The sequence below is a fragment of the Somniosus microcephalus genome, chromosome 12, assembly GCF_052327205.1.
Source record: "Somniosus microcephalus isolate GS21.2 chromosome 12, FLI_Smic_1.0, whole genome shotgun sequence".
Taxonomy (NCBI): domain Eukaryota; kingdom Metazoa; phylum Chordata; class Chondrichthyes; order Squaliformes; family Somniosidae; genus Somniosus; species Somniosus microcephalus.
Window position 1 is genome coordinate 75,259,744 of NC_140998.1, and position 19,152 is coordinate 75,278,895.

The 19,152-nt window shown below is 42.2% G+C and overlaps 1 protein-coding gene across 5 annotated transcripts in view; it reads right to left on the minus strand.

The window, feature by feature from the left end:
• map4k5 (mitogen-activated protein kinase kinase kinase kinase 5) overlaps positions 1-19,152 on the minus strand; it is a 204,776-nt gene that overhangs the window by 129,545 nt on the left and 56,079 nt on the right. For all 5 annotated transcript variants that reach the window (XM_086003138.1, XM_086003140.1, XM_086003139.1 and 2 more), the window contains exon 2: positions 16,350-16,407. In XM_086003138.1, the coding sequence (XP_085859264.1) occupies positions 16,350-16,407 (58 nt within the window). The remainder of the gene's footprint in view (positions 1-16,349; positions 16,408-19,152) is intronic.

Sequence of the window (19,152 nt, forward strand, 5' to 3'; positions counted from 1 at the left end):
GTGAAAAGACTACAGCTTTAAATTACCTCCTTGAATGTTTACTAGATGATCAAGCCAAATTAACCAATTCAACCAGAAACTATTGCAAAATCGAACTTTAGTTACAGAACAGAACCCTCAATTTTAATAAAGGAAACACTACGGCAGAGTACACTGCAGTAGTTAAGGTAACAAAAAAAGTGTTTAAAATTATGTTGCCAATTCTAGGTTGCCTGCAAACGGATATATTTCAGCAATCAAGCAACCACACAGCTGTGGTCATGTCTGGTCTCATAGCAACATTTTTCACAGAGGTTTATATTTCCTTACTGAAGAATTCAGACCCGAGCAGCATTTCCTCCCAGCAGGTTCTTTTGGACACACTCAAGAGAATACAGCCTGGTATAATGCAATCTTTTCACTGGCAATCGTTTTTGAATCTATACATGAACAAAATTCTTTTAGGGGTGATTTTTGCACGTTTCCTTCTATCAGAAGACACGAGCTGTGCAAAGCAATCAGCACTCAATTTGCAACAGTAGTAGACGAAGTGCCACAGATTAACTCCTTTATATAAAAAAAAAGAAAATGAAGGTAACTCATCTAAAAACTCAAAACTTTTCCAAAAGCAGACATCGTGAATGTGATTTAACAATTTAAAAATAGATATTTCACTGTGAAGTCACAATCTTATAACTTTTAGCATTATGGATTTTTCCAAGTATTTTTAAAACCAATTCCTATACTGCTATCAATTTGTGAAATTCTGGTCTCCCTCAGCCAAGCATTAAAAAAATGTGCTGTGATGAAGCAAACAATATTACAGTAAACACATTCAGATGCCAGGAGTAGCTTTGTTATTGTAGTAATCCTGTACAAAATTTGCACACTTCAATACCAGTACAGTTCAAGCTTTTTAATGTAAACAACTTGAATATACTGTCGTTTTTCTAAGCAGACGAGGGCTTCCTATGAACTGAAATCTGCTTTTATTATCTGCCACTAGTCAACATCCTGTGGCATTGCAGAAGTTAGAGAACAAAGGATAACTGAACCAGGGCAGAAGGTGATTCAGTTGCCCTTTTAAAGCTACATATTCTGTTTTCATTTTTATATATTACCTTAATTTTAATTTATAAAAGTGGCAAAATTCACAGCATTTTGGGAAGCAAAGTAGTAGAGTTGGTCGGAGCAGAGGAGTTTCTCTACAGTACAGGCTGAGGAGCTGGGAGACAAAACAAATATAATAGTGCTACCACTATGGGGAGAGTATAATTGAAGTATGACAAGTTTACATCCATAAACAGACATTATAATGACATTAACAAGACTTTTATTACAGATAGTGTAGCCCATGCCTAAAAATGAAGCCCAAGTCCTGGTCATAATACTGTAAATTGTTTACTGAAGAATATGTAGGATGTTCACTATATCTTCTGTCAATCCAGACAGCAGAAAATATTATACCATTTTGTGCAGACTAAACAATTGTCTAGATTTATTTACAAAATGCACAGAAGCAAAAAGACAGGTAAAATACTACTTACGACATGATTTAGATGTTCTGCAGATGACTTTACTCCTGCCCAACACAATAGTCTGCTTCCTAGTTCATGTTCCCCATGAACTGAAACATTAACTTATGTGCAAAGCAATCTGGAACAATGAACCATTTTACTGATAAGGAATGTACTGGAAATAGTGTGGGTTACCACCATACACTTTTGACCTTTTCACGACTGATAAATCACAGACTGACTGACCAATAAGTGAACAGCACATCCCTAGTGTACACCACTCAAGTCCCAATTGCAGTCAGTGACGAACAAACATCTTTTCCAGAGACACAAGGACAGCAGATATTTTCCTAGCATGAAGTTGTAGCCACTTGAAAATGGATGCTGCAACACAAGGAAGTTATAAATGTCCATAAATATTAAAATGAAGCCCGATTAAATGACAGGACAAATTTGCACTGGAACTTGGTGATTAGAAATCCAAAATGGCACTGCAGGGGGATCTAGGACCTGTGTGAACAAGGCAAGGCAAGCAACTGTACATCTCCTTAACCAATCAGATTGAGGAATCTGTACTGAGACACGCAGAGTCTGAACCAGGAAGTGAAAGTTAGAATAGTTAATAAGACGTCAAATCATATACAGAAAACAAAATAAAAAAAGATGGGATTAAGAGATAAAATGGGATTAAGAGATGAGAGACAAAGTAAAAGTTTTTAAAAATTTAATCTCTAACAATAATTAAAATTTGAAGCAGAGACTCCACACTTGTAAAAGCTAATTTTCAGTGCCAGAGGTTGTTGGGCAATAATTAAGACTTATTACAGCATTAAAAAATTACTTACACTTGAATGCACAAGCCCCAAATTTTTCTGGCGTGTTTAGTGGGTATCAATCACGCAAGTAGCAAAAATCCACACCCTTCCACGTATTTCAATGCAGTCTCTCAGCGAGATACAAGTGTAACTAAGCCTCTGGAAGAGTAGGACAGCAGCTTCCTGATTTACGCATTTAACTGCACATGTGCTATCGCCTGAAGTTGCTGTCCAATTTACTCTTCAATAATGGCGGGTGTGGATAGTCTCATTTTTATTTTTACCACAAAATCCAGGCCACAATAAGTCTTGTAGATCTCAGAAATAATATAGCTTGGACTAAGCATCCACGACTCAGAAATTTTACACAAGAATGGATGCTCATGCAACAGTCTATTAACCCCAACACATTTGCTACCTGTCAAAGAGTACACTGTAGAATCATTGCTGCCAGTGAAAAATTAAATAAAGTTTTCAATCACAGATAAACACAGACTACCAGACAGGTACCTGCCAAGCAATCTAGGACATCGCCAAACCGAAAAAGTTTAGTCATCAGAACCTCCTGAAGGTATAATTGCAATGGCTATGGATAGATGTAGAAATAATTGCAGTTGATCATAGGGTTATCAATTGTTTACATCACTTGAGGAACGTGCCAACTGTTTACTTAGATGCAGATGCCTATATTTGGTAATCAACTCTACTGTGTGGACAACTTTGAGGTGTACACTTATCTTCCCCATGCAGACACAAGGACAGCAGATATTTTCCTAGCATGAAGTTGCAGCATTTATTTTCAAGTGACAACACAAGGAAGTTATAAATATTAAAATGAAGCCTGATTAAATGACAGGACAAATTTCCATATGTCACAACCTTGAGAATGGGGATCAACCTAGAAAGAGTTAATGCTTTCGATTTAGAAATCTGACTTTTTTTTTTACAATGCAACAGTCCTTTAGATAAAATCAGCAGAACCTTCTCTTTTAGTATACAGCTTTGAAATGCACCTTTCAGGATAACGTTCTAAGCGACTTTCCAGAGCCTGCAGTGTCTTCATCACAACCAAACTGAACTGGCCAGGATAGAGATACTTATCCCATGAAACGTCTAATGTGGAGCATTGCTTTTGAAGTAGTCAACCAACTGAAACGTTAACAATCTTAATACATGATAAACAATGGAATAATGGCAAATTAAATAGTTGTATCCTTAGAATGCTTTTACACACAACCAGAAAGTACATGTCAAACTGCATTTATGAATGTTTAAGACATGCTGCCTTACCAACGTATCTTCATAACTAATTCTTGATCAAAATTTAATTTCCCTTTGTAACCTTGCCGTTGCCATGTTTCATTGGGCCTGACTTTGCAGTCGGAGGTTTCCCACGAGAAGATAAGAACATAAGAAATAGGAGCAGGAGTAGGCCAATCGGCCCCTCGAGCCTGCTCCGCCATTCAATAAGATCATGGCTGATCTGATCCTAACCGCCAATCCACTATCACAGAACCATCTCCTGAATCTAACAGAATTAGACACAAAATAGTAGCAGGATCAGGCTACACGGCCCCTGGGCCCGCTCTGCTACCCACAGGGCCATGACCGATCCGAACCTAGACTCATGTCCAAATTCCTGCCCGCTCCCCGTAACCTTTAATTCCCTTTACTCCTAGGAAACTGTCTATTTCTGTTTTAAATTTATGTAACGATGTAGCTTCTACAGCTTTTTGGGGCAGCATATTCCATGGGCCTACCACCCTCTGAGTGAAGTAGTTCCTCCTCATCTCAGTTTTGAAAGAGCAGCCCCTTATTCTAAGACTATGCCCCCTAGTTCTAGTTTCACCCATCGGGAACATCCTCCCCGCATCCACCCGATCCAACCCCTTCACAATCTTATATGTTTCAATAAGATCGCCTCTCATTCTTCTGAACTCCAATGAGTAGAGTCCCAATCTACTCAACCTCTCCTCATATGACCACCCCCTCATCCCCGGGATTAACCGAGTGAGCCTTCTTTGTACTGACTCGAGAGCAAGTATGTCCTTTCTTAAGTATGGACACCAAAACTGTACGCAGTATTCCAGGTGCGGTCTCACCAATACCTTGTACAACCGAAGCAATACCTCCCTATTTTTATATTCTATCCCCCTAGCAATGAAAGCCAACATTCCATTGGCCTTCTTAATCACTTGCTGCACTTGCATACTAACCTTTTGAGTTTCGTGCACCAGGACCCCCAGATCCCTTTGTACTTCAGTACTTTCCAGTTTCTTGCCATTAAGATAATAACTTGCTCTACGATTTTTCCTGCCAAAGTGCATAACCTCACACTTTCCAGTATTGTATTCCATCTGCCAAATCTCTGCCCACTTACTTAGCCTGTCGATGTCCCCTTGCAGGTTTTTTTATGTCCTCCTCACTCACTACTTTCCCTCCCATCTTGGTATCATCTGCAAACTTTGATATGTTACACTCGGTCCCCTCCTCCAAATCGTTAATATAGATTATAAAGAGTTGGGGACCCAGCACGGACCCCTGCGGAACACCACTAGTTACTGATTGCCAGTCTGAGAATGAACCATTTATCCCAACTCTCTGCCTTCTGTTAGATAGCCAATCCTCTATCCATGCCAGAATATTACCCCCAATCCCGTGATTTTTTATCTTAAGCAATAATCTTGTGTGGCACCTTGTCAAATGCTTTTTGGAAGTCTAAATACACTACGTCCACTGGTTCCCCTTTATCCACCCTATATGTTGCTTCCTCAAAGAACTCCAGCAAATTTGTCAAACATGACTTCCCCCTTCATAAAACCATGCTGACTTTGTCCTATTAAATTATTATCCAAATGTCCCGTTACTGTCTCCTTAATAATGGACTCCAAAATTTTACCTACCACAGATGTTAGGCTAACCGGTCTATAGTTTCCAGCCTTCTGTCTACTGCCCTTTTTAAATAAGGGTGTTACATTAGCAGTTTTCCAGTCTGCCGGACCTTTGCTGAGTCCAGGGAGTTTTGGAAAATTATTACCAATGCATCCACAATCCCTACCGCCACTTCCCTCAAGACCCTAGGATGTAAGCCATCAGGTCCAGGTGATTTATCCGCCTTGAGTCCCATTATTTTACCGAGTACCACTTCCTTAGTGATTTTGATCGTGTTTAGCTCCTCCCCCCCCTTTAGCCCCCTGTTTGTCCAGTGTTGGGATATTCTTAGTGTCTTCTACTGTAAAGACTGATGTAAAATATTCAGTGTTTTTGCCATCTCCATATTTCCCACCATTAATTTCCCGGTCTCATCCTCTAAGGGACCAACATTTACTTTAGCCACCCTTTTTCTTTTTATATAACTATAAAAACTCTTATCTGTTTTTATATTTTTTGCTAATTTACTTTCATAATCTATCTTCCCTTTCTTAATCAATCTTTTTGTTATTTTTTGCTGTCTTTTAAAGTTTTCCCAATCCTCTATCCTCCCACTAGATTTGGCTACCTTATATGCCCTTGTTTTTAGTCGAATACTATCCTTAATTTCTTTACTTAGCCACGGATGGCTGTCTTTTCTTTTACACCCTTTTCTTCTCAGTGGAATATATATTTTTTGGAAGTTGTAAAATAACTCCTTAAATGTACAGCACTGATCATGTATCGTCTTACCCTTTAATCTATTTTCCCAATCCACTCTACTCAATTCCGCTCTCATACCTTCATAGTCTCCTTTATTCAAGCTTAGCACGCTTGTTTGAGATCCAACCTTCTCACCCTCTAATTGAATATGGAATTCAACCATGTTATGGTCACTCATTCCAAGGGGATCCTTTACTAGGACATTTTTAATTAATCCCATCTCGTTTATTATTAAAGATTCAAAACTATTACTATTTTAAGTAAAAGTTATTGAACACTATTTTTGCTTACTCTTCTTCCCAATACTTTCTCCTCTTCTTTTAAAACTAAAGCTTGGAATCTCATTTGCAAAACTGAGGATTCATCTGAAGTATAGAAAATTTCCCATGCCAGGAGGGGATCTGATGTACAACTGCCAAATTTGCAACTAGTGCATTATACAAGAGTTCTGCAAGGCTCAGAAGACCTTCTATGCCTGCTCTACTTTAAAGATTAGCTATTGATAAGTTGCATACATCAGCCCAGACCTTGGTTACCCCATACTGAATAGAGATGCGACCACAAGAAATCCTGTTCAAAACATCTGATGTTGCCCAACCAAGAGCAGGAGGAAGGTTCCACTTTTGCAAAGTCTCGGAGCCAGTAATTAAGGTTTTTGGTGATTCATGTTAAATAGCTCTGTATTCATCCAACAATATTCCAGAACAATTTATTCTCCCCTTCCTCCTTCTCCCCTCCACACTCCAATTTAAAGCAGTCTTTCACCCCCACCTCCCCCCATTAATTGTAAGTAGATAGGGATCTTCTAATCTTCTAAAGCAAGCCGAGATTTGCACTGGCTTTGGGTGGGGGTTGGGGCGGCAGGAGAGCGGGTGGATGATTCACACTTAGTTTCACTATACCAGAGAGTGTGTATAGTCCAAAAGGCATCCAGTACACACCAACATCTGGGTTCTTAAAACAGTACTCTCAGGTAATATCAGAACCTCCGAGCTGAATGGTCTGCTATCTGAGGAAGGCCCACGTTCAGTAGTTACTTCCTTGGAGAGATGATCTGTAATCTGCCCTCGATTTACATAGAATTCAGTACCCATGCTCTTTCAACGTTGTTAATATGTTTGTGCTAACATTCATTAAGTTGCTGGCTACATTGCAGTGTTGTTCAATGCCACAAATTTCCTGATGTTGACTGGTCAAGTGTGAGATACTGGTGTTTCTTGGTACGAAATAGGTACAAACACATGCTCAATGACGACTGATTGGTTATTACTTAATTTCTTACATTTACTCTGCTTGTATCCTTTTTTCCGTAATGTGGGAAACTCCATGTAGCCCTTCTTGATGGGCAAGTTTCATGAACTACAAGCAAATTTGGAGAGTCATGGTATCACTATTAGGTGACAAGTATTTTGTGCAATGATCATGAGCAACAGCAATAGTATAAACAATTGCATTTTACAGTATTAAAGGCCTTTGGTGTCTTGGTGGAGACATCTGTGAAATCACCACTTATCTAGATTAGGAGAAATAGTTAGAAGTAGCCAGCAAGGATTTCAAAAAGGGACAATCGTGCTCGACAATCCTTATAGAATTGTTTAAGATAAACATGGTAACTGGGCGAAATACAGTGCACATGGATTTTAGGAAAGCCTTCGACAAGGTACCATGTGGGAAATTACTTAAGATTAAGGGATATGAAATTGATGGGGTGGGGCAAGGATAGCAAACTGAATTAGAAATTGGGCCATACTGTTGCTGACAGGTGTACGCGGCTTCTGATGGCTATCTTATATCTGGTGGGAGTGGGCAGGGACTATACAAAAGTTCTGATGAAAGGTCATCGACCCAAAATGTTAACTCAGTTTCTTTTTCCACAGATGCTGCCTGACCTGCTGAGCATTTCCAGTATTTTCTGTTTTTATTTCAGATTTCCAACATCCGCAGTATTTCGCTTTTGGATTAGAAATTCGTTAGAAGGGAGAAAATAGAGGAGTTAAGGCCACCATTTCAGAGTGGTTGGTGGTGTCCTACTACCCACAGTTCAGATCTGTGTCCACCTCTCTTCACTATGTATATCAAAGATTTGGATTTAAGCCTAAAGAAAGTGGCGTCAAAATTTTCAGAGAATACCAAAATAGGAAGTATAGTTAATTATTCAGAATACCAAAGGCGGCTGCAAAGGGATACTGATAACATGGGGGAATAGGCTAAAAAGTGGCAGATGGAATTCAATGTTAGTAAGTATGAAGTGATTCAGTTTGGTAAAGAAGTTTTTGAATGGGAGTAGGCTTGGTGCTGTGGAAGAGCACAGGGATTGAGGTACCAGCTCAAGACATTAAAAGCAGTACATCAAGTTCATAAGACTTATAAAAAAGCTAATGGAATTTTAGGTTTTATCAGAATAGGTTTACAGTCTAAAAACTAAGAGGTAATGATGAGCATATATAAAACCTGAATACCTCAGAGTACTGTGTGTAGTATTGGACTTCAAAGTACAGGAAACTTTCGGCACCTAAATATCCGGAATTCTCTATTAACCGGCAAAATTCTCACTCCGAAAACAACACCTCAATAACTGGCAATGTTGCCGAGTCCGAGTTAGTCAGTGGGGGTAGTTCTCCAAACTGCCACTACTCGGCTTCTTGGCGCTGTCAGAAGTCGGAAAACCTCAATACCCCTGTAACAGGAGTCTGACTCTCCCGCGCTGCCGGTAGTCTCTTCTGATCCGCCATTGTACAGGGGTACTGTGCGTCTCCCACGCTACTGGTAGTCATTGCATTGCATTACCCTCAACTGGCAGTACTGTACTTAATCAAGCATCTTCCACCATCCATTTAACACAACATTCTGTAGGTGAGTACCCAATTACAGTATACTGCACATTTTTTATTTTTTTATTTTCTTTGTTAAAAATAGCCTCGGTAGATAACCCTCTCTGTCATTTGGGATTTTTGATCAACCGGCAACACGCCGGTGCCGGATACCAAAGAGTTTCCTGTATACAAAGGATATGCAGGCTTTAAAGAGGGTATAACAGATTTCCTGGAATACTGCCGGGTATGATGAAATACAAATTTTAAAAAAAGGCTTGGAAAATTGGGTCTTTATCATCAGAACACAGATTACAGAGCTATATAATAGAAACACAGAAGATAGGAGCAGGAGTAGGCCATTCGGCCCCTCGAGCCTGCTCCACCATTCAATGCGATCATGGCTGATCATCCAAATTCAGTACCCGGTCCCTGCTTTCTCCCCATATCCCTTTAGCCTTAAGAAATATATCCAACTCCTTCTTGAATATATTTAGTGAATTGGTCTCAACTGCCTTGTATGGTAGAGAATTCCACAGGTTCACCACACTCTGGGTGAAGAAATTCCTCCTCATCTCTGTCCTAAATGGCTTACCCCTTATCCTTAGACTGCGACCCCTGGTTCTGGACTCCCCGCCATCGGGAACAGCCTTCCTGCATCTAGTCGGTCTAGTCCTGTTAGAATTTTATAAGTTTCAATGAGATCCCCGCTCATTCTTCTAAACTCTAGCGAATACAAGCCTAAATCGACCCAATCTCTCCTCATACGTCATTCCTGCTATCCCAGGTATCAGTCTGCAGAATTCCACAGGTTCACCACTCTCTGGGTGAATAGAAGTGTTTATCAAAGGATAGAACAGCATAGTTAGAAGCAGATGCTTTCTAGTAGTTATGGGGTCACAAATGAGGGAACATAGATACAAGATTAAATGTAAGATTTAGAACAGTGAGCAGGTGAAACTTCATTACACAGTTGTGAGGTTGTGGAATTCACTTCCAGGGTTAGTTGTTGAGGCAGAAATTATATCAACATTGATGATATTAAATAGGTAGTTGAGTGAAACAGTGTTGAAGGGATTATGGAACAGGGTGGGTAAATGTAATTAGAACTTGCTTGTGTGGAAGTTAAACACAGACACTGGTTGGGCTAAATGGCCTGTTTTCATGTTGTAATTTCTATGTATTCTATGGGTATTGATCATAGTGTACTTGAAAAGGTTAAAGAACATCGGAGGTTAATTCTTCCTTGGAATTAGGTGCATGTTACCTTCCTCAAAATAGCCCATCTGTGATTGGAATTAATCACGTGGGGAAATATTAAACAAATATTGTGGCAGAATACTGAATGGATAATACTTTTTTGCACTAAAGGAATTCCATCAAGGACTGATGATAAATCTGAGTCAGCAAACCAAAAAGTTAGTGGTGTGCAATGTGAGGAAAACAACAGATTTAATTTCTATTATAAAAGGTTTGGGAATAATTCAGGCACAAATGTATATGAATTTGTTTCATCTTCTACTGCCTCGAAGCTGAACACCCAGGCAGAGTATTCAAAAATACCTGTACTATTCAGCTATAGAGAAGGACCCAACATTTGAGTTACTATCTATTCACTATCAAAATATTTGTTCAGCATTAAGTTTTATTTTTGGACATCTTGGATAAGTTTGTTCCTCATTACATTGATGACATGTATATGATAGGTTTCATGTAAAAAAACTCTTGACGGCACAACTGCAATGTTCTGAAAATTAAAGATGTACTTGGATGTGCTATAGGAGTCACATGAATGAATAAATTGGGAATACTCACCAAAATTGGCTGGTTAAATGTATTATTTTTCTCAATACCAAATTGGAAGCTTGCTAGACATTAATACTCAAAGAGCTGCTTTAAATAAAAACAGAAAACACTGGAAATACATTGCTAGTCCTTCAAGATCTTTAAATAGAAAATTCAGGTTAATATTGTAGTACTTGAGTCCCCGAAGGATCTAGCCTTGGCTTCTGTATTTTCCTCATCCAGATGTTGCCCCTTAGCGATATCATCTGAAGGCATGGGGTCAGCTATTACATGTGCGCTGATGACTCCCAGCTCTACTTCTCCACCACCTGCTCCACTGCCTCTATTGTCAAACTGCTTTTCAGACATCCAGTCTTGGATGAGCTGCAATTTAGGAACATACGAAGTAGGCCATTCAGCCCCTCGAGCCTGTTCCACCATTCAATGAGATCATGGCTGATCTGCGATCTAACTTCATATACCCGCCTTCAGCCCATACCCCTTAATACCTTTGGTTAACAAAAATCTATCAATCACCAATTTAAAATTAACAATTGATCTAGCATCAATTACAGTTTGCGTGAGAGTTCCAAACTTCCACCACCCTTTTTGTAGAAATGTTTCCTAATTTCACTCTTGAAAGGTCTGGCTCTAATTTTTTTAAGACTATACCCCCTAGTCATAGAATCCCCAACTAGCAGAAATAGTTTTTCTCCATCTTAATGTTCCCCTTAACATCCTGAAAACTTCGATCAGATTACCCCTTAACCTTCTAACCCTAAATTTGTGGAATTTCTCATCGTAACTTAACCTTTGAAGTCTGGGTATTATTCTGGTAAACCTATGCTGCACTCCCTCCAAGGTGTGGTGCCCAGAACTGCTCATAGTACTCCAGGTGTGGTCTAACCAGGATTTTGTATAACTGCAGCATAACTTCCACCCCCTTCTACTCTAGTCCTCTAGATGTAAAGGCCAGCATTCCATCAGCCTTTTTGATTATTTTCTGTATCAGTTCATGACATTTTAATGATCTATGTACCTGAACCCCCACTGTTTTTAGCTTTTCACCAATTAGAAAGTACCCTGTTCTATCCTTTTTAGGTCCAAAGTGGATGACCTCACATTTGCTTACATCAAAATCCATTTGCCACAGTTTTGCCTATTCACTTAATCTATTAATATCTTTGTAATTTTATGCTTTCATCTACACTGCTTACAATGCTGCCTATCTTTGTGTCATTGGCAAACTTGGATATATGACTTTCTATGCCATCATCCAAGTCATTAATAAATAGTGAATAGTTGAGGCCCCAATAAATCCCTGCGGGACACCACTAATCACATCCTGCCAACTTGAGTACCGACCCATTATCCCTACTCTCCGTCTCCTGCCGCTCAGCCAATTTCCTAACCAGGTCAATAATTTGCCCTCAATGCCGTGGGCTTCTACCTTAGTTAATAGTCTCTAATGTGGGACAGGCATGACCTATATTTCACAAATCCATGAAAATTTGAGGTGTGCAGTCACCCTATCCTTATAGACTAACAATTTCCCGACAACAGAGGTTAGGCTAACTAGTCTACAATTTCCTGGTTTCCCTCTCACCATTCTTAAATAGCGGAGTGACATGTGTAATTTTCCAATCTAAAGGGACGGTTCCTGAATCTAGAGAACTTTGGAAGATTAGTTAGGGCATCTGCAATGTGCTCACCTACTTCCTTTAAAACCCTGGGATGGAAACCATCTGGCCCTGGGATTTGTCATTCTTTAGTGCCATTATTTTCTTCATTACTGTTGTTTTACTTACACTGATTTTATAGAGTCCCTGTCCCCGGTTCAATATTATTTTCTTTGGGATTTCCAGCATGCCCTCCTCTTCTAGTGTAAATACTGATGCAAAGTAATTATTCAACATGTCTGCCATTTCCCCATCATCATTGGCAATATCACCACTCAGTTTTTAAGGGGCCAAAATTGCTTCTGGCCACCCTCTTTCCTAATGTAACTAAGAATTTCATATTCAACCAGTTAAACATTGGAAAATCAAAGCCATCAACTTCAGCTCCCACCAACAACCCCATGGGGGAAATATTCAGTATCACCCCATTTGGGGCGCCATTACTGGCGGTGCGCAAAGTTTAGCACCTGGCGCTAATTATCGCCTCAGACAGCAAACTCGGCTTTTATCGCTCCTGGAGGTGATTGGAGCGCTACACACCTCTCAAGGCGCTAAGGCAGAGGAGCAAGGCGCTACTTCAGAGGGTGGGCGAAGCTCATGTGATGTCAGTCAGCAATGGAACACAGACACACTGGCACCAGCCAGTTCTTAAAGGGGTGGGTTGATCTTGCTCTCCATCCACATCCTGCTCATTGCAGCCTTGAATCTCAGCCTGGAGAGACTTTTACATTAAATCTGCTGGAAAGAACAATGGAGACCCCCAGGGAAAGAGCTCAGAGTGCAGCCCCCACAGTCTCTTCTAAATCGATGCAAGGAAGGGCAAATCAAAATGAACCTGCAAAGTGCTGCTCAGTACCCTAAACTCCTTCACACAGCGTTGAATCTCTCCAGAAGTCTGTCTCTCTTTGAATGCGTGGTGCAAAAATGTCACCAACAAAAAAAGGCAGGAAGTGGTCGCCTTTAAATAGCGCTCCCCAGTCCCTTTGACTGCAGAACGCACCCCTCAACCTGTCGTTGCTAGCGGCAGGCGGTAAGGCAGGGGGCGCCACTTAATATCCGGTCCAGGACGCTGCGCACTCGACTGACGTCACAATCTGCCGGCGCAGGAGATCGTGGCGGTAGTGTTTAGCGCTGCCGCAAAATGTCTGGTTAATTTCACGAGGCGCACAGATATTGCCGCGCCCGGGCGCTAGTTGCTTTGTGCCCCACTTGGCACCCTCAAGGCGCTAACAGGAGGTGCAACCAACTGAATTTCCCCCCCCACCACCCCCCCATACCTTTACCATCAAATCCACCCCTCTAACCAGCCACTGTCTCAGATTGAATTAGACGGTTTGCAACTCCAACGTCCTGATCGGCCCAAGCCGAGCTTCCGCCCCATAACATCAACACAAAGACCGCCTACTTCTACCTGTTATGCCTCCGTCACTGCATCAGTCAATCTGCTGCTGAAACTCATCCACACTTTTGTCACCCTCAGACTACTTCAATGCTCTCTGCCAACCTTCCATTGCCAATCTCCATAAACTTCAGCTCATCCAAAACTCTGCTGCATGCATCTTATCCCACAGCAAGCCTCACTCGCCCATCACTCCTCTCGTTGCTGAATTACATTGGCTCCCAGTCCCCCAATGCAGTAAATTTTAAATTTTCACACTTGCACCTCTTAGTCTCTAACCTCCTCCAGCCCTACAACCAATGTTCCCACTAAGCTGCGTGGATGTAAATTTCACACAAGTGCAAAACTGTGATTTGGCCACGCCACTGCCTACAACTCTAGAACTTGTCTATTTTCAGATGCAATTGGACATGGTATATTTCCAACATTTGTTTTATTTCAGATTGAGCACTTTTTATTTTTTGTAAAAGTATTGCTTTTACTCAATGACTGGAGAGACACCATTTACAGTCTGTACTGTAAAATATGATTTGGCACCGGGCAGTGCTTTGGCACAACACTGACACAGCTATTAAAAGGCCAAATAAGGATTATTCATTAAAAGAATATTCAAGTATAAAAAGTATACACTATCCCAATGAATACCACAAGGGAAAGCATTTATGAAGGGAGGAAGATAAATCGAAGGAAGCACACCAAGGTTGGCACTGTGCACCTCTAAAATGCTGATTACAAAGCAGTGTTGATGAAGCTCCTGCGGTCTTCAATTTTACATTCTTCTGTTAGTTGATATTGTTAACCATTCCCTCTCCTCATATACTGTCCCCCTCCCCTTCAAATCTGCCATCATCCAGCCCCTCCAAAAAAATCCTTGAACACTGCCCTTACAAACTACCGCCCCATCTCCAAACGTCCTTTCCTCTCCAAAGTCCTTGAACATGTTGTCGCCTCCCAAATCAGCGCCCATCTTTCCCACAACTCCATGTTTGAACACCTCCAGTCACATTTCCGCCCCACCACAGCACTGAAACAGCCAAAGTCAGAAATGACATCCTATGTAACTATGATAGTGTAAACTATCCCTCGTCATCCTTCTCGACCTGTCTGCAGCCTTTGACACACCATCCTCCAACACCTCTCCTCCATCTACCAGCTGGGTGGGACTGCCCTCGCCTGGTTCCATTCTTAAATATCCAGTCAAAGCCAGAGAATCACCGGCAATGGCTTCTCTTCCCACTCCCGTATCATTACCTCTGGAGTCCGGCAAAGATCTATCCTTGGCCCCCTCCCATTTCTCACCTACATGCTGTTCCTTATCATCCAAAAACACGTCAGGTTCCACATGTACATGGACAACCCAGCTCTACTTCACCACCACCTCCATCAAACCTTCCACTCTCTCAGATGTCACGCTGCTTATCCGACATCCAGTCCTGGATGAGCAGAAAATTCCTCCAATTACATTTTGGGAAGACCAAAGCCATTGTCCCCGCCACAAACTCCATCCCTCTCCCTGGCCACTGTCTGAGGCTGAACCAGACCGTTTGCAACCTTGGCGTCCTATTTAACCCAGAGATGAGCCCCGACCGCATAACTGCTCCTTCAAGGCCACCTACTCTCACCTCCATAACATTGCCTTTCTCTGGCCCTGCCTCAGCTCATCTGTTGTTGAAACTCTCATCCATGCTTTTGTTACCTCTAGACTGGACTATTCCAAACTCTTGGCTGCCCTCCCATCTTCACCCTCCATAAACTTGAACTCCTCCAGAACTCTTCTGCCTGTATTCTAACTCGCACCAAGTCCTGTTCACCCATCACCCCTGTGCTTGCTGACCTACATTGGTTCCCCAGTCCAGCAACACCTCAACTTTAAAATTCTCATCCTTATTTTCAAATCCCTTCATGACCTCACCCTTCCGCATCTCTGTAACCTCCAAGCCCTTAAACATGCTGCACTCCTTCAATTCTGGTGTCTTGCGCATCCCTGATTTTAATCACTCCATCATTGGCGGTTGTGCCTTCAGCTGCCTCGGCTCCAAGCTCTGGAATTTCCTCCGACCACCTCTGCCTCTCTACATATCTCCTCCTTTAAGATGTTCCTTAAAACCTCTCTGCCTGTCCCAATAACTCATGTAGCTTGGTATGATAATGCTCCTGTGAAGTGCCTTGGGACATTTTGCCATGTTAAAGGCTCTATATAAATGTAAGTTGTTGTTGCATTAAGTCTACAAGAGCCTTTTATCTGTTCTGTAATTTCAGTCACAAGGTTTGATTTTCTAGTAAAATGTTTTTTCAGCAACCATATGGCAAATTCAAGCAAAAACACTGCAGTCTTAAAAGACAGCCATTAGTTTACAGGTTATGACTGCTTAATTGTTATACATAGCAATATGGTTAGTCTTACAACTTCCTACTTCAGCTGTCATAGCAATGACATTGTATTAGATATGTAAAAAAGATTTAATGACTTGCTAACTGTACCGGTCAAAATTTAGAAAAACAAAAAGTACATTTTCCCATACACTTTACAAGCTTTCCTTAAAAACTTCATAAACCATATTAATAAATGATTCTGCAGCAGCTTTGGTAAACAATGGTGAATAAAGTTAGCTTTTATCTGCGAATTTAGAAAACTACTCTATCAAATCTCATCAGTTTGCCTATAAAAAGGATAAAACATTTTTTCAAATTTGTGCAAGGTCCAAAGCATATTTGCTAAAATTATGATTTACCTGGTTCCAATTTGATAATTTTAACTGCAGCCAGCTCTCCAGTCTGTAGATTCCTTGCCTGTAATGAAAAGAAAAAGGGTGTAAATACTATTCCTCACTCATTTATGAAACACACAAAGCAGTTACCAAGATAGGAATGTTCCATACGACAAAATTACATTCTATTGTACAATTTATTTTAAATTAGATGGCAAATCTATGAATGAATAGATAGACACACATCCAACACCCAAGAGATTCCATGCCATTATTCAAAGAACGGCAGGGGAACTGTTCTGCTGTCCTGGCCAGCATTTATCCCTCAACCAATACATCTGACAAGGGTCCTCAAGAGATTATTAGGTTAAAAATGAGTGCGCGCGGAATTGGAGGTAACCTTGTGACATGGGTCAATAATTGGTTGGGAAGTAAAAGTCAGAGAGTAGGGATAAAGGATTTGTTCTTTGATTGGCAGGATGAGACGAGTGCATTTCCCCAGCGATCAGCTCATCATATATTAATGACTTGGATGACGCAAGAGAGGTGCATATCCAAGTTTACAGATGACAAAAAAGTTAGGAGGTACAGCAAATGTGTGGATGGGAGCATGAAGTAACAAAAGGAAAGACACACAGTGAGTAGGCAAAGCTATGGCAGATGGAGTTTAGTGAGGAAGTGCAAGGTCATTCACTTTGGATCTGAGAAATACAATTAGAATATTTTCTTAATGATGAGACACTAGGAATGTGTGTCCATGTACAAAAAAAATCAAAAAGACTAATGGAATATTGGCCTTTATTGCATGGAGGTTGGAATTCAGAACTGAGGAAATGATGTAGGGAGCCTTGGTCCGATCCCATCTACAGTACAGCGTTCCGTTTTGGGCACCGAACCTCAAAGGATATATTGGCGTTGGAGAAAATAAAGCGCAGATTCATTCACCAGAACTTAAGAGTTAAATCATGAGGACAGGTTGCATAAACTGGGCATGTAGTCCCTTCAGGTTTAGAAGGTTGAGGGCAATGTTCCCTGTGATTTTATTTTGGGCCTCGTGGCCCATTCAAATTTCACGCGTATGCAATTTTTTCAATGTCATACATAAATACATATTACAGCTTTCCTCATCTAAATCTATCAGCATAACCCTCTATTCCCTTCTCCCTCATCTGCTTGTCTAGCCTCCCCTTAAATGCATATACAGTATTGTGGTAAACCACTTTTATCGTTCACTATCGTTACACTATAGTTATCACTGTTGTATCACTATACGAGGTCGCCTCTTGTCGCGCTGTTATACCTGGGCTGACCACCTCCGACTCCGCCCATGGCTCCACCTACCTGCCCAGGTATAAAGGTAGTCGACTGGCTGGTATTCCTCCTTGTTGGACCCGATCACCCACGAGGGTGGGCTCTGTTATTTAGTCAATAAAAACCTTTAGTTACGTTCCTAACTCGTCGCTTTTTATTGGACGAATTGATAGGTATATCAATTTTATTGACTAAATTTTAAAGATGTCTACTACTGGCCAGCCAGAAGCCCTCCCAGAAGCACAGCCACAGCAGCTTTCAGACACCGGGCTACACCAGCCGGCTTGGCTGCAAGCCCTCAAACCACCGTACCTGGATCTAAACCCACAGGCAGCAAACTCAGCCCTCGACTTCAAACACTGGCTGGGCTGCTTTGAATCCTACCTGGAAGAATCCGGCGTCCCTCAGAGATCCAAACTAAGAGTTCTGAACGCCCAAGCGAGCCCGAGAGTATACGCACTCATCCAGGACACGACTACATACGAGGCCGCTATCAACCTACTGAAACAGCAGTACCGGAGCCCGGTAAATTACATGTACACCAGGCACCTCCTAAGATCCCGCCCGCAACAGCCAGGAGAGTCTGTAGCTGAATTTTTACGGGCGCTAAGAGCACTCGGCAGGAACTGTGACTTTAAAGCGGTGACGGCTGTTGAAAATACGGAAGATAATATCCGCGATGCCTTTGTGAAAGGCCTACGGTCCGACTACTCATGGCAAAGACTGCTTGAAGCTAAAGACCTCGACCTGGACAAAGCTGAAGCCCTCGCTCTCTCCCTAGAGGTGGCCCATCAGGACCAGGAGGCGTTTTCCAGGTACTGCTCGCGACCCTGGGACTCGGGCCCGACCCCTACCGCAATACCCTTCGCAGCGCCGCCCCCGGGACCTAACTCAGCGTCGGCGTCCCGGACCCAACCGGGACCGCCACCCCCGGTACCGGCTCAGACATCGGGCACCCGCGATCGGGCCGCCGGCTGCTTCTTTTGCAGCCAGAAGCACCCGAGGTCGCGCTGCCCAGCCAGGAACTCTACCTGCTCAACCTACAGGAAGAAAGGCCACTTCTCTAAGGCCTGCAGGAGCGGATCTTCAGAGGCCAGCAGTGCCTCATGCGAACTGTGGGGGCGGCCATCTTCTTTCAAGGCAACTGAGGCCAGCATCCCCACACGTGAGTCATGGGGGCGGCCATCTTTGATCAAGGCAACCGACCCCAATAGTGCCTCATGTGAGCAGCCATCTTCTCCGCCATTTTGTCCTACCTCGTGGGAGACGCCATTTTACCCACCACGCCCGACTGCCACCGGGCCTCCGGACCCGACGACCGCCTCGCCCGCAGACAACAACGACTCGCTTACCTACACACTAGCCTCCGTCACTCTGGATCAAGCCCGCCCACACCACCTGTCCAAGTCGATGATGGACATCAAAGTAAACGGCCACGCCACGACCTGCCTGTTCGACAGCGGAAGCACGGAGAGCTTCATCCACCCAGACACGGTGAGCCACTACTCCCTCCCTG